The 23978-nt window shown below is 45.7% G+C and overlaps 1 protein-coding gene across 1 annotated transcript; it reads right to left on the reverse strand.

Moving 5' to 3' along the window:
• Positions 1-266: 266 nt before the first annotated feature.
• On the reverse strand, positions 267-20054 carry LOC135056466 (interferon-induced protein with tetratricopeptide repeats 5-like). The gene is made up of 2 exons (XM_063961688.1): positions 19961-20054; positions 267-2889 (listed from the first exon to the last, which is right to left on the reverse strand). Exons 1-2 carry the CDS (start codon positions 19963-19965, stop codon positions 1434-1436), a joined length of 1461 nt encoding a protein of 486 aa, XP_063817758.1. The 5' UTR covers positions 19966-20054; the 3' UTR covers positions 267-1433.
• Between the last annotated feature and the right edge of the window lie 3924 nt (positions 20055-23978).

Genomic DNA, 23978 nt, shown 5'->3' on the forward strand with positions numbered 1-23978 from the left:
TAGCCCCCTGAAGTTTGCCTCCTTGTAGTTTAGCCCCCCTGTAGTTTGCCCCATGTACTTATGCCCCTGTAGTAATGCCCCCAGTAGTTTGCCCCCTTGTAGTAATGCCCTCAGTAGTTTAGCCCCATGTAATAATGCCCCTGTAGTTATGCCCCTAGTAGTTTAGCCCCCCCTGGAGTTTGCCCCCTTGTAGTTTAGCCCCCCTGGAGTTTGCCCCAAGTAGAAATGCCCCTGTAGTTATGACCCCAGTAGTAATGCCCCCTGTAGTTTTCCCCCCGTAGCTTGCCCCCTTGTAGTTAGTAGTTAGCCCCCTTGTAGTTAGCCCCCTTGTAGTTTGCACCCTTACAGTTTGCCCCAGTAGAAGCACCGTTAATAACTCACACATAGCTAAAAAAAAAACCCACCATACTCTCCAAGCCCCACTCCCGAGTCTGACCGCAGCAGTCCTCTGGCGTCCGCTCCTCGACACTATGGGAGAGATGTAATGACGTCTCTCCCATAGCAAACACTGACAGAGCTGGAAGCCGGAGATCAGTAGTGAGCTCCGGCCTCCGGCTTCCGCTGTGGAGAGAGAGCCGGGCGCCCACTGGTAACACAACTATTCTATGTTGCAGAATGTGAAATCTAAAATACAAAATACATAACCTTGCTTATAGTTGTCAGAGGGAGTGTGCCTTAGCCCTAATCTAAAATTCAGCGCAATCATAAAGCAGACTGATATATGTGTGTGCAGCATACAAAGGATGCAGCATTTGCCCCATACATGCCTACTCTCTCAGAATGCTTCTGGAATTTTGGACAGTAGGTCACTCACCCACATCCTGCCCACTACTTAGTGAAATAATGAAATTCTCAGAGAATCTCACACAAGACACCCAGCCTCGACCTCTACAGTGATCATACACCCACCAAGATATCTCACCAGTTTGAAATGATAAAGTTGGTAAGTGCAATATGTCCTGTTCCCAAATGTATGTACTTCTACCCTGTGCAGGACAACGTGGTGTGCTGGACTTCTAATTATACCATATGCACCTAACTGTAAATCAGCTCTAAATGTAATTTATACATATAGCACCTAATTTTGAGTCAGGAATAAATCCAAGTGTGAATGTGCAATTTTGCACCATGGCAAAACAATGCTAGACAGAATGGGAGTTAAGATTAAAATCGGTAAAAAATTTCACAGTTGGGTGGTGGTTGTATTCTAACTCCGCTCTAAATAGTATTGTACTGTACATTACAGTTTTCCAGCAATTATGTGTTGCATGCTATCAGTATTTTCCAGGCATGCAAAAAGATTGTATGTACAAACTTAAATTGCAGCATGGTTTCTCCTTTTGTGAATTTACACCCTGTAGCTGGCTATGTTCCTAATGCTAAATGAGTCCCATAATAATCTTTTTTATAATCTATAGTATATCAGCATATTTCTATATCATCAACTTCAGCTCACAGAGATCACTCAGATATTCCTCGTTGTAAGGATCATATTTCAAAGCTTTTTCATAACACTCAATTGCATCTGATGTTTTCCCATTATTCTTATAGACAAATCCAAGCAAACCAAACCCCAGAGGATCTCTATGGTCACTCCGAATCTTCCTTTCTGCTAGTCTTTTTAACGCTTTCTCACAGCTTTCTCTGAAACAGTTTGAATCGATTATCTGGAAGCCTTTTTTATAATGTTTTATTGCTTCACTTTCAGATTTCTTGCTATATTCTTGAAAACATCCATATGAAAGGTGGATCTGTTGTTTCTCTTCATCTACAAGATTGGGGAGTGACAAAACCTTTTCAAATGTATCTTCTGCTTTCCTATATTCCATTGCTTGAATGTACATTTTAGCAAGGTCAAGGTATGCATATACAAAGCTTTTCTTGCATTCCAGAGCTTTTTCAAAGTGAAATATGGCATTTTGGATAAGTTCATCATTGTCTTCTGTGTTCCTTTGTCTACTTTGGATCATCTTTCCAAATGTCTTCTTTTTATCAATTACCTTTTGCCTGTAACATAGTCCCATTTGGTGATGTAGAAATCCAGAGGAAGGTATTTGATCTAGTGCACCATTTAGGACACGTAGAGCTTCATCCACCAGCCCAGCTCTTCGGTAAAACTTTGCCACATAGCGAAGTACATATGGAAGGTTTGGAGCTTGTTCTCGAGCTTTTTCAACATATTTTCTTCCCTCATCAGCTCTGTTTAGATCTTGTAGCTTCAATGCAAGAAGTGCCTTCACCACAGAATCCTCTGGATTTAGTGCTACAGCGCGTTTCAACAGTTCTAATGATTTGCATTCTGAAGCAGTGCTTTTTCTGACATTGAATCCTTCCAATCGATAAACTGCTGTTGCGTAGCCAGAATTCCACTCAGGATCATCTGGCTCTAGCTCAAGAGCCTTCTCAAAACATTCTTTAGCTTTTTCATAATATTTGCCACCACATTTTAGCAATGACCAACCTTGTTCCCCATAAATCTCAGCTATGTCTTTACTGTCATTTGGGGAAAGTTTTAATTCTTTATTAATTTGGTTTATCTTGTCTATGTAGTTTTGAGAATCTTCATAACGCTTTAAGTAGTAGTAAACCCAGGCGTAGTCCCCAAATGTCACCAGATACTTTTTCTCTGTCCCATCAGGATTGTTCTCTTTAATTAATGCTTCCGCTTCATTTAGATTGGCAATAGATTTTGTGTAGTCGCCTTTAAGGTGCATTGTGTAGGCCAGTAGATTGTACACCATGTATTTGTTTTTTGTGGCCAAAAATGTCAACTGGTTGTTCAGTCTTTTTATTAGTTCATCAATATCAATATTCTTTTCCAGAAGCCTCCAAGTGAAATGGCATTTTAGCTGTAGCAGGCGCGATTTCAGGGTGATCTCTGGAATCTCACTATAGTAAGAAAACAAGATAAATGTTTAGTATTAGTAGACTGGTAAACACACACGTGCCTGCAAATATCAGTTCGGTACACAAAATTGCTGATTATTAAGTCCTTTGATGAAAATGTTCAATATATTCTCAAAGCTCGTTTTGAAGAGAATAATTTTTCTTTGACAGATTCAGCTCTCCACATACTGTATATTGCTGATGTAGTTGAAAGTTACAACATCTATCCAAAACTTTAGTAGTGCAAGTTCCAAATGGTTTTGGATAAAAATACTTTTTTTATACTTCATTTCTAAACATGTAAATTAAAGTAGCCAAGGCTCTGAGCTTTACATGAGCATCATTATTGCAAAATATTTAAACTGCTGTTAAGGAAGTATTACTAGGTAAACCTATCCAGATCACTATTGCAGGTGGAGGGTTGCTGTGTGGGGGTTGTAATCAGGATGAACACATGTTTCAGTAGTCCTATTTATTCAGTATAGGTTAGGACGCTACAGTGCCTAGTTTATGAAGTGGCTAGTTATAAAGTGGCAGCTTAAAATCAATAGTAGTTATACCTGCGTTAAACCGAAGGAAAACAGTAGGCAAACAAACCAACATTACTACAGAAGGGCTGCGTTACAACCACAAAACTCAGAGTCATCATGTAGCCTCTCTGCACCTCTGCCATGGACCCTTCTGGATGAGAACATGAGGTTTGCCACCAGTTCTACACCTCAAGATAAGCAGGGGGGTATGGGGGAGAGCACCAAGAGCAGACTTAGCAGCAGCATTTCCATAAGACTTCAGTGTGCTACCCACATTCTCATACCTACCCATTTTGTTCCCATGAGTCCGAACTTTTTGTTAATTTTATCAAAATAATGTTCCTAATTTTTCTACTTCCACTAGTTACCTGCAAATGTGTTCTTATAATGTGTTTTTTTTTCTCTCCTCCACCCCACTGTGTGCTATTCCTGTAATATGTACTTCACTGTTTGCACACCCTTCCAGTGTGACCTACGCAGTGCACCCTAGATAGTGGCCTCGGATGGTTCCTCCTCAGGCAGGATGTTCTTGATGTGGCTCTTTCTGTTACAAGTTGAGTACCTGGAACTCAGGGGAGTATGCGGCAGCTGGGAAGTTCCAGTACTCACCAGTAAAGCTGCAGATAGGTTTGATGTCAGCAGCAACTGGTGCTCTACCCCTGACTCCGTTACCCCTCTAAGTGGTCAGATGGTGCCTGCGGTGCTAAAGTTCTTGTGCCCATGGCAACCACATTTGAATTGGTGAATTAGGTCCGCTGAAACTCCGATGCCCCCCGGTCTTATAAAGTGACAAGGCACCACCCAAGACTGCGAGTGAGTAAGGGGGAACCTAACTAACCCTGCAACACCAATGCACGAGTGAAAATGAGACCAACAATGGTTTTAGATGTTATAAGCAAATAAACAGTGAGAGCAACAATGCTCAGGTATGTTAAAGATATAAATATAAATAAAGAACTGTTAGTGTGGATACTCCAGGAAAACCTGAACACCGGCTGGCAAGATCTGGTCAATAATCAATCAGTCAAAGTCTTCAGGTCACAACACAACAGAAAGGTAATAACGATGCGGCCTTTGACGCAGAATGCGGCAGAGCTGCAGACTCACGATACCACAAGGGAACGACACAGGAGAGTTCCAAGGACTGGCTGACAGAGCTGGAAACCAAACAGGACTCTTGACTGGACACGATCAGGAACAGGTTTGCAGGAAGCTAACCAGGAACATACAGGTACAATAATCTACTTCTATCACCAGCCCTGGATGCAGTGCAAGCTCAGTAATAAAGTAAGCATGCCCCAATCAGGATAGCTGTAAGCCAGGCACAAGGTAATGTCCTAATTACTGGCAGGTGAGACTACACGCACAAGAGACAGACTGCAGTACACAGATTCACCACATAATGACCTAATTACCTGACAGGTGAGGCTGAACACATAGGAAACAGGCTGCAATTACACAGACTCACCACAGGCGGCCAACAACAGTACTCTAAACAAGTACATGAGAAATCCTGGCATGCAAACAGAAATATAACATAAAATACATGAGCAAAATTCAAAACAGGAATGATCCACTGCCGTGGCTCATAACACTTTCCATACAGAGTACAGTATATCATTAGAGAGGCACTTTTCATGTTTTGTGTTTTGGTTTTGGTTCTAGTTCCATCCTTGTGTTTTGGATCTGGATTAGTTTTGCCAAAACCACCCTTTGGAGTTTTGTATCTGGATGATTTTTGAAAAAAAACCTAAAAACAGCTAAAATCACAGAATTTGGGGTAATTTTGATCCTACGGTATTATTAACCTCAATAACATTAAATTCCGCTCATTTCCAGTCTATTCTGAACACCTCACACCTTACAATATTGTTTTTAGGCTTAAAAGCTGCACGAGGTAGCTGTATGACTAAGCTAGGCGACACAAGTGTGCGACACAAACACCTGGCCCATCTAGGAGTGGCAATGCAGTGTCAGAGAGGATGGCAGATAAAAAAAAATAGTCCCCAAACAGCACATCATGCAAAGAAGAAAAAGAGGTGCAATGAGGTAGCTGTATGACCAAGCTAAGTGACACAAGTGTGCGGCACAAACACCTGGCCCATCTAGGAGTGGCACTGCAGTTGCAGACAGGATGGCACTTAAAAAAACTAGGCCCCAAACAGCACATCATGCCAAGAAGAAAAAGAGATGCAATGATGTAGCTGTATGACTAAGTTAAGCGACACAAGTGTGCGGCACAAACAACATGGGAAGTGCTGGAATTTGCCCAGATGTAATACATGCACAATATTGGTGGCACAGGAGAGCGTACCCCTAAACCACACACACACACACACACACACACACACACGACAAAGCCTGTAAAATAAATTTGGATAATAATATCCCTTTTATTTGGACCTATTATAATATTTTGCAGCACAGGCGAGTGCAGAGCCATAACTACCTATGGGCAAACGGTGCGTTGCCCACAGCGCAAATGCGCTGAGGGCGCAGCCGCTGCCATGTCTCTTTGCCGGCATCTGCTCAGATGAGTGTTACCAGCGGTGCTCAGCTCACTGCTCGCGGGCCGCGGCTTCAGTAACTTGCCTGCAAGGCAGCATCAGGAGGCCGGGGACGGGGCTGTGCGAGACGAGTGTTTGTTACAAGGGATAGTTATGTTTGTCCCTTAGCTGGCTGCAGGTCCCGGAGTATCCTCTGATTGGTCCCCAGAGTAAGGTAATTTATGTCCAGCAGGGCTCATTGTCGGCTGAGGTGCACGGCTGCTCGGGGCTCCGGGGGAAGAGGCAGGGAGGAGAGAGTGGCAATGTATCTATGGTGCTACAGTTCTATGGTGCTATTTATGTATGTACAGAGTACTGTATATGTGTGTATGTAAGTACTGTACATTGTCTATGTATGTACAGTGTATATGTATGTGTACAGTCAGTGTGTATTTATGTATGTGTGTACAGTGTGTATATATGTGTATACAGTGTATGTGTGTGTGTAAGTACAGTGTATATGTATGTATGTGTGTGTGTACAGTGTAATATGTATGTATGTAAGTACAGTGTAATATGTATGTATGTATGTATGTATGTACAGTATGTATGTAAGTAAGTACAGTGTGTATGTATGTATGTATGTATGTATGTATGTATGTATGTGTACAGTGTAATATGTATGTAAGTACAGGGTGCATATGTATGTATAGTATGTAAGTACAGTGTAATATGTATGTATGTATGTAAGTACAGTGTATATGTATGTATGTAAGTACAGTGTATATGTATGTATGTATGTATGTATGTGTGTGTACAGTGTAATATGTATGTAAGTACAGGGTGCATATGTATGTATAGTATGTAAGTACAGTGTAATATGTATGTATGTAAGTACAGTGTATATGTATGTATGTAAGTACAGTGTATATGTATGTATGTATGTATGTATGTATGTATGTGTGTGTACAGTGTAATATGTATGTAAGTACAGGGTGCATATGTATGTATAGTATGTAAGTACAGTGTAATATGTATGTATGTATGTAAGTACAGTGTATATGTATGTATGTAAGTACAGTGTATATGTATGTATGTATGTATGTATGTATGTGTGTGTGTGTACAGTGTAATATGTATGTATGTAGGTACAGTGTATATGTATGTATGTATGTATGTATGTATGTATGTGTGTACAGTGTAATATGTATGTATGTAAGTACAGTGTATATGTATGTATGTGTGTGTACAGTGTAATATGTATGTAAGTACAGTGTGCATATGTATGTATGTAAGTACAGTGTATATGTATTTGTGTGTGTGTGTAAGAGCAGTGTATATGTATGTGTGTACGGTGTATGTATGCAAGTACAGTGTATATGTATGTATGTGTGTACAGTGTGTGTGTATAGTGTGTATGTATGTAAGTACAGTGTATCTGTGTACAGTGTATATGTATGTATGTGTGTACAGTCTGTATGTATGCATAGTGTATATACAGTATATATGTATGTGTGTACAGGGTGTATGTATAAGTACATTGTCTATGTATGTACAGTGTATATGTGTGTACAGTTTATATGTATGCGTGTACAGTATGTATGTATGTTTGTACAGTGTATATATATGTACAGTGTATATGCATGTACAGTGTATAGTGTATATACAGTGTATAGTGTATATGTATTTGTGTACAGTGTGTATATATGTATGAACAGCTGGGCCATAGTTGCCTACCTCCCATCTTCTGGGGCAGACTCTTAGTTCATGGTGGAGTCTCCCACTGCCCCAGATTTTAAAATCAAATTCCTCAAATTAAATTGCACCATCCTGAATCCGGATTGCAGAAGTGTGAGTCCTTATACGTCAGGGTGGGTCCTGGACGAGAGGACTGGACCATAAACTTCGACACCAGAAGCAAACCCTATCCCCGAGTCTGCTGATTCCCCCACTCACCTCCTGACCAGAAAGGATCTGACAAGAGCATTCAAGGAAGGCATGCACTGGCCCTATATTTTATATTGGGGGGGGGGGGGCGCCAATGCTGTTTCTTGCACACAGCGCTACAATGTCTAGTTACGGCACTGGGCGAGTGTACCCCTACACCACACAGGGCAAACCCTGTAAAAATTATTTGGATAATAATATAAGTAATGTATATAACCCTTTTATTTGGAGTAAATGATATACAGCACAGGCAGTGCCGTTTCTAGCGGCGGGCGAGCCGTGCAACCGCACGGGGCGCCCGCCGCGGCACTTTGTGACCACGGCTCTCCTCCCTCTCTCTCCCCCCGAGCGCTCCTGCTCGGGGGGCGGCGCTTCGCGGAACGACGCGTTTGCGTTGTGACGTCACGACGCAAACGCGTCATTTCGCGAAGCCCCGCCCCCAGAGCAGGAGCGCACGGGGGGGGGGGAGAGAGGGAGGAGAGGAGGACTGGAGATAACCATCTACAGAGGAGGCGGCCGGCGCGCGGGACCCGAAGAGCGGCAAGTTGTAAGTATTTTCTTTCTTTCTTTCTTTCTCTCTCTCTCTCTCTCTCTCTCTCTCTTCCCCCCCCCCTTGACACCTGCCGCACTGTGTAAAATGGGGATACCTGCCGCACTGTGTAAAATGGGGATACCTGCCGCACTGTGTAAAATGGGGGCACCTGCCGCACTGTGTAAAATGGGGGCACCTGCCGCACTGTGTAAATGGGGATACCTGCCGCACTGTGTAAAATGGGGACACCTGCCGCACTGTGTAAAATGGGGGCACCTGCCGCACTGTGTAAAATGGGGGCACCTGCCGCACTGTGTAAATGGGGATACCTGCCGCACTGTGTAAAATGGGGACACCTGCCGCACTGTGTAAAATGGGGGCACCTGTCGCACTGTGTAAAATGGGGGCACCTGCCGCACTGTGTAAAATGGGGGCACCTTCCGCACTGTGTAAATGGGGATACCTTACGCACTGTGTAAAATGAAGACACCTGCCGCACTGTGTAAAATGGGGGCACCTGCCGCACTGTGTAAAATGGGGATACCTGCCGCACTGTGTAAAATGGGGGCACCTGCCGCACTGTGTAAAATAGGGGCACCGGCCGCACTGTGTAAAATGGGGGCACCTGCCGCACTGTGTAAAATGGGGATACCTGCCGCACTGTGTAAAATGGGGGCACGTGCCTGCGTACTGTGTAAAATGGGGGCACGTGCCTGCGTACTGTGTAAAATGGGGACACCTGCCAGCGTACTGTGGAAAATGGGGACACCTGCCTGCGTACTGTGTAAAATGGGGACACCTGCCTGCGTACTGTGTAAAATGGGGATATCTGCCTGCGTACTGTGTAAAATGGGGACACCTGCCTGCCGCACTTTGTAAAATGGGGACACCTGCCTGCCGCACTTTGTAAAATGGGGACACCTGCCTGCCGCGCTGTGTAATATGGGGACACTTGCCTGGTGTAATGTGTAAAAAGGGGACTTTTTTATTTTTATTTTTTCCCCCTGTGGTGGGTGTGATATCAGACGAGGCCACGCCCACTGTAATGAGACCACGCCCATTTCAATCAGGCCACACAGCCTTGTCGGGAGCGCGCGCGCCTTCGGCGCGCACATGCTATTTTTCTGGCTATATCGGGGGGGAGGGGGGGGCACGCAATTTTTTTTTATAGCAATAGGGGGGGGGGGGCGCATTTTGAAATCTCGCACTGGGAGCCAAATTGTCTAGAAACGGCCCTGAGCACAGGACACCACCACCGGACTTATTGCAGCACAAGACACCACCGCTGGACTGATGCAGTACCACTGGAGTTATACGGCAGTACCACTGGACATATACAGCAGCACAGGGACACCACCACTGGACTGATGCAGGACAACACAGCACCACTGCAAAGGACTGGACTTATACAGCAGCACTGGATATATGACAGCAGAGGATACCACTGTGACTGCACTGATGCAGCAGGGAACCGAACCCACTGATCTCTATAGATCATACTACTACTACTACTACTACTACTACAACACAAGTGTCAGTTTTCCTATGTATGCATTGGGCCCTTGTATGACTCACCTCCTACAGTGTAACCCCAGGCTAGAATAAGGCTTTGGGGGGCCTGGATCACTTAACACAGCGGGGCCCTTCCCCAGTTGTCAGTGCAGCCCCCCCTCCTTCCCACACACAAGCATGAGGCAGCATTGCAGGTCCTGCTTAGAATTTTTTTTTTAACATATATCTCCTATATAATAGCCCAGATCTGTGACTCTGTGCCTGTGTGACTAATGCTGGGTGGAGTTACAATTGTCACAGATCACAAATCTGCTCAAATGTATAGGAGAGATGGCTGGATGCAGGCCATGATGATTTTACTGTCTGGTGAGTAGTTGATGCACCCGACCCTCCCGCACCCGCCACTCCACCACCCGCAGCGCCTATGGATTCAATCCCCCACCTGCTACTGCCCCATCCACTGTGCCTCCCGACCACCGCACCCGCCCCATCTCCGGTGTTGTCTCCGGCCCCCGGTCTGGCAGCGCTGTGAGCATCTGGTGACACGCCGGAGCGGCGGGGCCAGCAGAGCACGGCGCACGGAGTCTCCGGCCCCTGACTAGGAGCGCTGTGAGCAGCTGATGACACGCAGGAGTGGCGAGGCCAGCAGAGCCCGGCGCACCAGAGTCTTCGGCCCCTGGGCTGACAGCGCTGTGAGCAGCCGGTGACATCCTGGAGCGGCGGGGCCAGCAGGGCATGGCGCAGCGGAGTCTCCGGTCCCCGGCAAGGAGTGCTGTGAGCAGCTGGTGACACGCAGGAGCAGCAAGGCCAGTAGAGCGCGGCGCAGCGGAGTCTCCGGCCCCCGGTCTGCGAGCGCTGGAGCGGCGGCGGCAGCAGATCTCGGATTTCTCCAGGCCCTCCCGGGAGAAGCTGCTGCAGCAGAGGGAGAAGATTATCTCCAAGCTGACGTCCATCCTGCAGCAGGCGGTGGAAGCGGTGAGTGCCGAGAGATACTGGGGGCAGCTAGGCCGCAGGATCGTCACTGTCCTGTGTAGTGGCCGGGATCGGAGGCCGGGCTGTGGGGGGGCAGCAGGGAGCGATGATGTGGCCAGAACTACTCATCCCCGGCCCACCTCCACCGATTCCTATCTCACCCCCCTGATTAGATATCGGACAGTGTATACACCTTTATTAACAGTGGCTATATACACCCCTATATAAAACACACCAAACACATATACACTACTATATACTAAACAGCGCACACACATATACAGTATAATATACCACTGTATACTACACTGTACAGCACCTGTATACTACACTATATAGTACCTATATACACGCACTGTACACATAACCCTTTATACCACACAATGCCTATATATTTACTATAGTACACACAGCACCTGTATATACACACTGTACAGATAACCCTGTATACTACACAATGCCCACATATACTATATACGCTGTACACACAGCCCTTAAACACACTATACACAGCACCTACATACAATATACACGCTGTACACACAGCCCTTATACACACTATACACAGCACCTACATATACTATACACACTGTACACACAGCCCATTATACACACTATACACAGCGCCCACATATACTATACACGCTGTACACACAGCCCTTATACACACTGTACACAGCACTCACATATATTATACACACAGCCCTTATACACACAATACACAGTGCTCACAGTGACGTAACTAGGGACCCACAGCCACTGCGATCGTTTGGAGGCGCAGGGCTGCAGGGGCGCCGCCGCCATTGATTGTTTTGGGAAGGACATGGAGGGCACAGTGTGCGCCTCACCTGTGTGTCCCTCCTGGGTCTCCGCAGCAGCGGCGTGTCTGTTAACTGAAGTGCCGGTTCGTGAGCTCTAATTGGCTCACGAACCAGCACTTCATTTGACAGACACGCCACTGGAGACACAAGAGGGATACACAGGAGAGGCGCGCACTGTGCCCTCCGGCTCCTTCTGAAAACACACATCAGCGGGGGAGCCCTGGGATGGGGAGGGGTGTGTACCTGGCACTGGGGGGGCATATTTGGCACTGGCGGGTTTATGTCTACCTGACACTGGGAGGGCATATATGGCACTGGGGGGTATATCTGAACCTGACACTGGGGGGGGCATGGTTGGCAATGGGGGTATATGTGTACCTGGCACTGGGGGGGCATATTTGGCACTGGGGTATATCTGTACCTGGCACTGGGGGGGGGCATGTTTGGCACTGGGGGTATATGTGTACCTGGCACTGGGGGGGGGGCATATTTGGCACTGAGGGTATATGTGTAGCTGGCACGTGGGGGGCATATTTGGCACTAGGGGTATATGTGTACCTGGCACTGGGGAATATGTGTACCTGTCACTGAGGGTATGTGTGTAGCTGGCACTGGGGGGGGCATATGGGGCACTGGGGGCACAGCCCTAGCAACAAGCATTACCTCCTGGTTACAAGCACAACACCCAGCTCCTGAAATCCCTGGCAACAAGCATTACCCCCTAGCAATGAGCATGACACCCTGGCAACAAGCTTAAAACCATACCCTCCAACATTTTACACTGAAAAATCGGTACAAACCCGAAAAGGGGGCGTGGCCGCTGGTAAAGGGGCGTGGCCACGCCCCTTTTCCTATACTTTCAATGGAAGTTTGAAGAGCCAAAAATCGGTACAGACCATGAAAAAAAGGTACTGTACCTATTAAAAAGGTACAGTTGGAGGGTATGTAAAACCCAGCACATGATACCTCTGGCAACAAGCATAACACCTACTGCATGAAACCCATACTTGCCTACCCTCCCGGAATGGCCGGGAGGCTCCCGAAAAACGGGTGACCCTCCCGGCCCCCCGGAAGAGCAGGCAAGTCTCCCGATTTACGGGGGTCACCCCCTGCCCGCCGCCCACTTAACGAGTAAAGTGGGCGGTCCGGGCAGGCGATGACGCGATTCTTGTTGAATCGCGTCATCGTAACCACGCCCCCTGCTGTATAATGCCGGTAATCGCGGCATTACACAGCGGGGGGCGTGGCTTAAATGACGTGATTCCGAAGCCACGCCCCGTTCCGCCTCCGATCCGCCCCCCTTGCACGTCATCTGGCATCCAGCCCCCCCCTGTTGAGCCGACGGGCTGCTCTCTCCCGGAGAGAGCAGCCCAGAAGTCGGTAAGTCTGATGAAACCCCTGGCAACGAGCATGACACCCTGAGCATATACCCTTTACCCAAAATGCCTACACCAATTTCTGCATTATGCTTATGTATGCTCAAGGTTTTCTTTTATGTATTTGTGGCTTGTCAATTGCTGTTTTACTTAAATCTTCTCTATTATGTGCATTGTTATCTGTAAAGTGCCTTGAGTCCTGTTGGAGAAAGAGCGCTCGTCGCTATATAAATAAAATTATTATTATTAAACCATATATATATGTTTTACTAGAAAGGATCGACAACAAAGCATACTATAGCCATATACCACAGAAGTGTGTAAAAGTGGTCTGGTGAACTTGTTGCATGTGCTGTAAATGTCCTCCTGCAACTACACTGGAAATTGACTTTCTGGCATGCCAACACTGAGCACTGGACTTTTTGCTTAAATAAGCAGGAAAACGATTCATGGAAATGAACATTACATTTGTTAATGCATAAGTGTATGAGATCCTATCAAAGCTTAATAAGGAACTAAGGGCTTGATTCAGAGGTGGATGCAGACGTGTCTTTGGCAGTTGCCCATCTATGACTTTATGCTAATGGTACCATAAAGCCCTTTTCTGGTGTACATCCCTGCGAATGAATGTGCAGGGACTGAGACTGTAGATACAGAGCTGGATTTACCACTAGCCAATCTAGTCATTTGCCTAGGGCCTGGTGGGTCCTCAGTGGCCCGTGGTATGGCCCCCTGAAATCTGGACCTGATCGGGGGTCCCTGAGGAAATATCTGCAAGGGAGGATAGGGTGCAGTGTGTGCAGATCATGGGGGAGCACTTTGTCCTCCCACAAGCACTGAACTCCATTTATCCATTATTTTAAAATCCTCGACAGTTTGATGATCAGTGCTTTGCTGTGAGAATTTTAGATTGATTGTAAAGTCTGACAAAGGCCCTCTTTCCGAGTTGTTCGCTCGCTAGCTGCTTTTAGCAGCAATGCACACGCTGGGCCGCCGCCCTCTGGGAGTGTATCTTAGCTTAGCAGAAGTGCGAACAAAAGGTTAGCAGTTCTGCTATTAAATACTTCCCTGCAGTTTCTGAGTAGCTCCAGACCTACTCCTAGATTGCGATCACTGCAGACTGTGTGGTTCCTGGTTCGACGTCACAAACACGCCCTGCGTTCGGCCAGCCACTCCCCCGTTTCCCCAGGCACGCCTGCGTTTTTACCTGACATGACTGCGTTTTTTAGCACACTCCCGGAAAACGCCAAGTTACCAGAAACACCCACTTCCTGTCAATCACTCACCGATCAGCAGTGCGACTGAAAAGAGTCGCTCGGACCTGTGTAAAATTGCATAGTTTTGAGTAAAAGTACTTTGCATGTGCGCACTGCGGCCCATGCGCAGAAATGCAGATTTTTGCCTGATCGCTGTATAGCGAAAATCTGCAACGAGCGAACAACTAGGAATGACCACCAAAGTCTAAATGAATCGAGTGCTGAACACAGCACAGGAGCCTGCCCTGCTGCATACTGCTACTACCCCTGAGGACAGCGGCTGTATTTCACCCCTACTGCCTGCCTGTCACCATTATGCTGGAGCACCCCTGCTGTCTGCTGCATTTCCATACCCTCCAACTGTACCACTTTGGCAGGTACAGTACCATTTTTTTATGGTATGTACCAATTTTTGGCTCTCCAAACTTTCATTGAAAGTATAGGAAAAGGGAGTGGCCACGCCCCTTTTCACGTGGTCACGCCTCTTTCCTAATCATTACAGATCAGTATGTGTAAAATGTTGGAGGGTATGCATTTCAGGGATGTCTGCCTCACTCCTCATGACCCCCCCCCCCCCCGTGATTGCACCCCCAATGATCAGGTGCACCCTATGTCTGTCTCTCTCTCTCTCTCTCTCTCTCTCTCTCTCCATGTCTATCTCTGTCTCTCCCACTCCATGTCTCTCTCCTTGTCTCTCTCCCTCTACATGACTCTCTATGTCCTCTCCATGTCTCTCTTCGACTCTCTGTCTCTCCCTCTCCATGTCTCTCCCCATTTCTTAATCTCCATGCTCAGCGGGCCGAATTCGCACAAAAAGGCTTGTTACCTCATAGAGATCAGAGCACTTTTATGCGAATTGTGACTGATTCGAGCCCACGGAAGGTGCGAGATCGGGTGCCGTTGCAATGGCGTTTAAACGCTGGTTTAACCTTCGCACCCTTCACAGCTAATTGGATTGACCCCTTTGTCTCTCTCTCCCTCTCCATGTCTACGATGTGTGGCATAATGTACTGTATAAGACGCATTACTATAAGGAGGAAAAATGCTGTAATATTGTAATCAGTAACAAAAATACAGTATAGTGCTATGGATTGTTTGAGGGAGAGTGCCCCAAACCGGTATCTTACCTAGTGCCCCATGAGGCCTAAATCCAGCTCTGTATAGATGCTGTACTTCCACCTGGGGGTATATTTATGAATCTTCCAAATCAATTGAAATCGATTCATTTTGGTGTTTCTAAACTTTTTGAAATTTGCATTATTTACTAAAAATCGAATTTGCATTCAATTTTCAAATCGAATTCAATGTTGATTCATGTTTGGAAGTGGTTTAGAATTGAATGTATGAAATCCCTTCCTAAATCGAATCTCAAATCCCCATTGAAATCCCCAGCAAAATTAAATGTAAAATCAAATACTGTAGAACATCCTGATTGCTTCCTATTGGTCTAAATGTATCACATGCACACAAATTAAAGGGACATCTCTCTCTTTACACTGTTTTAAACATGAACACACAATTAAGGTGTTTTTTGGTGTTTTTATTTTTTGCACGATTATGCAAATGATGGCAGCAGAGCACAATGTCGATTATTTTGCAAAATAATAAAAATATGCATTTTGAATAATTTTTTATTTAAAAAAGATGCATTCTCTCATAGATTGGTTTGCAATATGTGCCTTTTAATTAGATGATTTACTAACACATGCTAGTATCTTATACAACAACCATCCCTCTGGCATTTGTCCAACAAGATTTTTGACAGACAGGGATGAAGTTTTGAGGATGTAGTCATCATGGGATGAATCAGGATAAGCAGTTACTTCACACATGTTTTTAGTAAATTTTAATGTATTTTTCAGCAAAATTGCCCAATAATGTGCTCTGGTGCAATCTATTGCATAATAAAAATTGTGTTTTTTTTATACCAATAAGTATAAAAATGTGCTCTATTCAATTTATGAGGCTGCTGATAGTGCTCAGATTAAACCTCCGGGGTTTTCTCAGTCAGGTAATGTTTTGCATTGTGTAGGTAGGTGCACAACATACCATCGCCTTGGGTATCCTTTTTGCTACTTCCACACTAAAAAGTCATCACTATCAATTTCCTATCTTTATAATGGGTTTAGAAGCCAAAATCAAATGTCTAAGATCATTCTAAACATTTGGAGATTTGAGGTTCGATTTTGAGGTCGATTTCATATCGAACTTTAGTAAATTTGGGGATTTCATGTTGTTCTATGGGAAAATATTGTTATTCAGAAATTCAATTTCTATTGGGATATGAGTTGAATATGTCTTTAGAATCGATTTGACATTCGATTTGGGCTTTATTAAATCTGTTCAACCTAAATCGAATGGAAATCAAATTGAAACAGAATGTCAAATCCCTTGAATCACCAAAATCAAACTTTAGTAAATTTGGTATGTCTTTAGATGCCACAGTTAGTTGCAACATTGAAACTTGTACCAGCCCTATAACAGATGCAGGTTTTTTGACAAAGTATGGTCTCCAATGTGAGCAATTGAGCATCTGTGTATGCAAACACTTCAGCAGCATGCTCGTGACATTCCCATAACATGCCTATAAGAAGCACCATCTCCATGCATCTGTTTAGCCACCACCCAGTTACCACCCAGGAACACCCAGCACTTTTCCAAGACATTTCTAATAGCAAAAAATCGCTCAACAATGGAAAAAGGATGGAAGTTGGAATGGGGGAAAATAGGAAAGAGAGTGGTTATGGCCGTGAAATGCCTCAGCACCTACAGTCTTTCAGTTAAGCTACACATGGCTACTAGTAGTAAAGATGTGGTGGCATGTGGACAGCACCTACACTGTTTCTTATTCTCACAAATATAAAGAATCAGATACAGTATTTGTGGATACTGTTGGTAAATGACACAGTTGTTCTGAGGTCTGATTTCACACCAAAGAGCTGGCTGTGCTCGCTGCGGGCTCGGTGACTCGCTGTGATTGCCACAGGATCTATCCCCACTCTATGGGTGTCTTATCCCTGATCCCATGTGTTTTCACATGATCATGGGTGCAATTTCGGTTGATCAAAACAACCTCTATTTGGACACCATGATAATCACCGTTGGTCATTAATCGCAATATGGAGCCATTTTGATTAGCCGAAATGGCATCAGGGCTAATTGTATACCTCCCCTATGTGTCTTTGGACTAAGCTGTGGTAAACTAGACCGGTTGCTTAGAAATCCATCAGCTTGGTGAGTTTCCAAACAGTCCTCCTGATTCCAATTCAAATTACTCTTATGTACAAAGTCATCAACAACACCCATTCATACATCTCCAGTCTCATATCACAATACTTTCCTCTACTTCTCATCCTTTCAGATTCTAACAACCTATCCCTGATGCCACTACCAGTGGCGTGCGGTGAGGTCAATGGCTGGGGAGGCACTGAGGGGTCTATTTACTAAGCCTGGGATGGAGATGAAGTGGACGGAGATAAAGTACCAGCCAATCAACTCCTAACTGTCATGTCACAGACTGGGTTTGAAAAATGACAGTTAGGAGCTGGTTGGCTGGTACTTTATCTCCGTCTGCTTTATCTCCATCCAAAGCTTAGTAAATAGACCCTTGAGTACTCCAGTAACCCCCCGTAGCTGCTAATCTCCCCCCATAACATAACCCTAACCTCCCCATAGCCCCTAACCTCCCCCCATAACATTACCCTAACCTCCAGCCATAGTCTAATCCCTTCCCCCCTCCCTGTAGCCTCTAACCTCTTAGTACTTGTTGTGGAGATGGCGTTCAGCATGCAGCTCCTTGCGGTGTGTGGTCCCGACACATGGGCACCAGGAGAGGGTTCATGCTTGCCGTGGAGGAGGATAGCGCTGGCTTCCACTGCACTATTCTCTGGACTTCCCCCCGCCGCCTCCATGCTGGCCTCGCAGATGGTCTTCCCCCTGATGCCGCCTCCGTGCTGGCCCCACAGATGGTCTTCCCCCCGCCACCGTGCTGGCCCCGCAGATGGTCTTCCCCCCGCCGCGTTGGCCCCGCAGATGGTCTTCCCCCCCGCCGCCACCTCCGTGCTGGCCCCGCAGATGGTCTACCTCCCGCTGCCGCCTCCATGCTGGCCCCGCAGATTAGCTTCTGCTGCTGCTAGCGGCGGGGTAACGGAGGAGAACGGAAGCGACCGTCAGGCTCCCAGCAGCAGCAGGCCAGGGGAATGAGTAGGGGGGAGCTTATAGCAGACATAGGCAGATCTGAGGGCCTTGTCCTGCCGCCACTTACGGCTGATTGGATCAGCGTATCCAGCACTGGATCCGCTGTACAATCACTTGTGCCTTACTGACAGGGGCGGGCTTTGATATGTGCTGAAAGCCCGTCCATGTCAACGAGGCACTTGTTAAAGTGCCGCTTTCTTCCCTTTTTTTCAATGACCTGTTACAGCCCAGAGCTTAGCCCCGCCCCGCCCCTCTATCCTGTTCTCATTGTCTATGGGAGGCACTGCTATCAGTGCCTCCCAAACTAATTTATGGAATAACAATGATTAGATTAATATTAAGACGATACTTATGATACAGAATATGTGTCATAAGTATCTTCTTTATATTATTTTAATTATTAATGACAGGGGAGGCACTGCCTCCCCTGCCTCCACGTCCCTGGCCACTACCCACTTATGTAATTCCCTATCATGCCTGACCAAGCTCTAATAATGGTGATAATGAAGATGATGCTAATAATAATAATAATAATAATAATAATAATACACAAACAAGAAATGCATAGGTTTGGTAATCAAAAGTCAGAACATACTTAAGAATAAGTATACAAACAAAACACAAAATATTACTCTGAGGGGGCGCAAACCGTGCAATCTGTGGAATACTGAATATGTATAAAATGTGCAAAATATGTAAAAGTTTAAGTGGTCTATTCATGAAGCAGTGAAAAAAGTGGAGAAGTGAGCCAGTGGAGAATTTGCTTATGGCAACCAATCAACTTTTGAGGTACTGTAACATTTATCAAGTGCATTCTATAACATTATACATAGCAGCTGATCTCCACTGGCTCACTTGTCAACTCCTTTCACTTCTTCATGAATAAACCCCAAAATGTGATGCTTTTTTCTGGTTAGGTGAATTTAGTAAGGGAACTCAATTGGTAAATGTACAAAGCAGTGATAAAAGTGGAGAAATAAGCCAGTGGAGATGTTGCCCATGGCAAACAATCAGCTGCTCCGTACAATTGTATAGTATGCAAATTATACATTTTACATCAATGCTGATTGGTTGCCATGGGCAACTTCTTTACTGGCTCACTTCTCCACACTTTTCACTGCTTCATACATGCAAGCTTCTTACAATACTGTAACTTTGTTCCAGTCCATTCTCTAACTGCTGCTAAATAATAACACACGGAATACAGTAATGTCCCCTTTTTAACCACACAGCTAAACAACTTTGACAAATCTGACACTGAATCAGTATAAGTACTTTTTTTTAAAAGCATAATTAATCATAACAGTTCTACGCTGCTTCCAGATCACTGTCATCATATATGTTGTTTTTAAAACACTAACTAAAGACAAAATAATAAAATCTAAAACAAAACAGCTGATCAGAATGTGAGAAAAACATAAAGGAAACTGGTTATATTACTACACCTCATTCTGTCAAGTTCTGTGTCTCCACAATCTCAATATCAGCTCTGTAGTAATATGATAGGATAACGTCTCACTGCTCTGGGAATTAGCTGCTTACTACATCACTGGCTTTTATAGTCTAATGGATAGTACTGGAAGGAGGGGTATAGCGAGAAATGAAAGTCAAGGAACATAAAACAGAGAAACAGAAACTACAGGGGAAGTGTGAAGGAAGAATGAAGACTTCCTACACCAAAGAAACAGAAAGTGTGAGCAAGCTGTAATCTTACTGACAGATTGTCATACAAAGTGCTTATGTCCAACTTATTTCAAAGGTAAAGTCAAATACCAGGAGCAAACGCAAACACCTATACGAATGGTAGCATACCGCACCCATACTGTACACATTACACACACATACATAGCACACAAACATACACATTGCACACATATGCACATACATACATACATACATACATACATACAGACACGCACACACACACACACACACACACACACACACACACACACACACACACACACACACACACACACACACATTGCACAAATATAAATAGCGCACATACATACACATTGCCAGGGGCAAATGCAGGATTTACTGGGGGGTCCTATACCAGGGCCGTAACTACGTGTTGGCACACAGCGCTGTTGCTCTGAGGGTGCACGGCCAGCGGCATGTAATGAGTTAAATTGACTCATTACATGCCGCCTCTGCTGTGTGCGCCGTGCGCCGCGCTGTGGAGGGAGAAGAGACCAGAGCCGGGCAGCGGAGAAGGAGGAGGAGGGAGGGGGAGCAGGGAGCCGCAGCAACGCTATTTCATTGGTAGTAAGCGCCGCTGCAGCATCCCCCTCTCCTTCCGTATTGGCTGCCCGGCGCTGCTGTGGATGCTGGGATGCGGTTCCTCCATCCCAGCATCCACAGCAGCGCTGGGCAGCCTATACGGAATGAGACGGGGATGCTGCAGCTGCGCTTACTACCAATTACATAGCGCTGCTGCGGCTCCAGTCCCCCTCCCTTCTCCTCCTTCTCACCTGCCTGCACCGAGGGAGCTGCACGAGGAGCCTGTCAGCGGCAAGATGGTAAGTATCTATTTCTCTCTCTCTCTCCCTCTCTCTCTCTCTCTCTCTCTCTCTCTCTCAGGGGGACACCGTCTGCCATAATGTGTAAAAAGGAGGCCTGGCTGCCGCAATGTGTAAAAAGTGGGACTGGCTGCCGCAATGTGTAAAAATGGGGACTGGCTGCCGCAATGTGTAAAAATGGGGACTGGCTGCCGCAATGTGTAAAAAGGGGGCCTGGCTGCCGCAATGTGTAAAAAGGGGGCCTGGCTGCCGTAATGTGTAAAAATGGGGACTGGCTGCCGCAATGTGTAAAAAGGGGGCCTGGCTGCCGCAATGTGTAAAAATGGGGCCTGGCTGCCGTAATGTGTAAAAATGGGGACTGGCTTCCGCAATGTGTAAAAAGGGGGCCTGGCTGCCGTAATGTGTAAAAATGGGGGACTGGCTGCCGCAATGTGTAAAAAGGGGGACTGGCTGCCGTAATGTGTAAAAATGGGGACTGGCTGCCGCAATGTGTAAAAAGGGGGACTGACTGCCGCAATGTGTATAAAGGGGGACACCATCTGCCGTAATGTGTAAAAACGGGGACACTGTCTGCTGTAATGTGTAAAAAGGGGACACTGTCTGCCGTAATGTTAAAAAAGGGTACGCTGTCTGCTTTAGTGTGTTAAAAAGGGGACGCTGTCTGCCGCAATGTGTAAAAAGGGAGACTGGCTGCCGCAATGTATTAAAAGGGAGACTGTCTGCTGTAATGTGTAAAAAGGGGGACGCTGTCTGCTGTAATGTATAAAAGGGGCTCAACCTGGTGTAGTGGCGCTACTGTGCAGCGTAATTTGAATAATGTAGACTACTGTGCACCGTAGTATGAATTGCTATTATTTTGTGGCCACGCCCCTTCACCGTGAAGCCACGCCCCTATAAATTTTGCGCGCGACTATGGCGCGCACTGCCCCTATCTTACATGGGGTGGGGGGCGCCACTGACGTTTCTTGCATACAGCGCTAAAATGCCTAGTTACGGCACTGTCCTATACATACATACTGTAGCATACAACACACTTACACATTGCACATATACACATTGCACATACATACATTCATACATACATACATACATACATACACAATGCAAACACATAAATAGCACACTGTACACACACAAACTTGCATGCACATAAATAACACACCATACACACATACACTTGCGTATACATAACATATCATACACACATAGCACATCATACATACACAAATAAATACATAGCATACTGTAGCACTAGCACACCACACATCTTTCACTTAAAAACACATATGCAGGGAGATAAATACAGCTGTCAACCCCGCTGACGCCAATCCCCCGCCGCCACGACAACCACACACAACAAACCACACACCTGCGGCTCTGGTATAAATCGCCGGGGAACCAGTAAGTCACCAAACGGGAACTGCCAGTGGGAGGAACAGCGCGCTGCCACTGTGCAGCTCTCTACAGTCAGCCAGCCTACCTCTGTCAGCCAGCGGCAATATTGACACAGCAGAACGCGCTCCGGTCAGCTCTGCTCAGCTCCGCTCCATCTCCCACAACACAAAAAAAAATAGATCAGTGTGCTGCAGCGATAGATCGGCGTGCAGGGGGCGTTCTAGGTACTCAGAATCCCTCCCTGCGTGCTCATATGAAATACTGTACACAGTATACACCTTGCAACCTCATGCAATGTAAAAACAACTATAAATAGAGGGATGCAGTAAGCTTTTCTACAGCAACAATGGCGACAATTACAGATGGAGCCTCACTCATGTAGGCTTCTCTGCTGCGCCTGGGTGCACCAAGATTTATCAGCATAAGCCTTTCATCTATTGTTCTCAGCGGCAATACAATACAGAGAGAACAATACAGCAGGGAATTAAGTAATTACAGCAGGGGATTAAGTCTGACTACCCTGGCTCAATTAATCCTATTAAAGGGATAGATGAGGAGGTCTCCATCTGTATATGCTGGGTTTCAAAAGGGGGGAGAGCTGCAGTGAAAGTAATTAACACTGATACTTGCCAACAGTGCCCCCTACCGTGCATTGCTATGTGCGGTGCCCCATCACTGGACTTCTCAGTAGTCACTCTGTATCCGGAATTTGCTCTGTGCATGATGCAGGAGCCCTTACTATTCTGAAAAAGGAGTACATGCAACACGGCAGGCACACAGCCCTCTCCTCTTTGCTGAAACATATTATGGGGTATATTCAATTAGCAGCAATAACAAACTTTTCGCGTGAAAAGTCTGGTTTTCGCGCAAAAAAACTGACTTTTCCCGCGAAACGCAATTACAGCCTATTCAATTTTCCGGGAAAATTTATCGGTGATCATTTTTTCACTTTACCTACTCTGAAGCAGGTGAAAAGTTGGAAAAAGTCACTATTTTAAACTTAACTGGCATGGTCAAATTTCATGAAACTGCGCCGTTCCACCCTGTCCCCCCGTTTTTGATGAGGAGATCAATTCTGCAGATGTGCTTAATATAATGTTTAAATATTTAAAAAAATAAATTTTCAACTTTATTAAATAAATTGCATTTTAAAAACAATGTTGTTAATGCTTTTGAATGGAAAAATCGTCAGTTAAGTGGTTGGTAAAAATGTTTGGATATGGGCCCTCATTCCGAGTTGTTCGCTCGGTAAATTTCATCGCATCGCAGCGATTTTCCGCTTAGTGTGCATGCGCAATGTCCGCACTGCGACTGCGCCAAGTAAATTTGCTATGAAGTTAGGATTTTTACTCACGGCTTTTTCTTCGCTCAGGCGATCGTAGTGTGATTGACAGGAAATGGGTGTTTCTGGGCGGAAACAGGCCGTTTTATGGGCGTGTGGGAAAAAACGCTACCGTTTCCGGAAAAAACGCAGGAGTGGCTGGAGAAACGGGGGAGTGTCTGGGCGAACGCTGGGTGTGTTTGTGACGACAAACCAGGAACG

The sequence above is a fragment of the Pseudophryne corroboree genome, chromosome 3, assembly GCF_028390025.1.
Source record: "Pseudophryne corroboree isolate aPseCor3 chromosome 3, aPseCor3.hap2, whole genome shotgun sequence".
NCBI classification, from domain to species: domain Eukaryota; kingdom Metazoa; phylum Chordata; class Amphibia; order Anura; family Myobatrachidae; genus Pseudophryne; species Pseudophryne corroboree.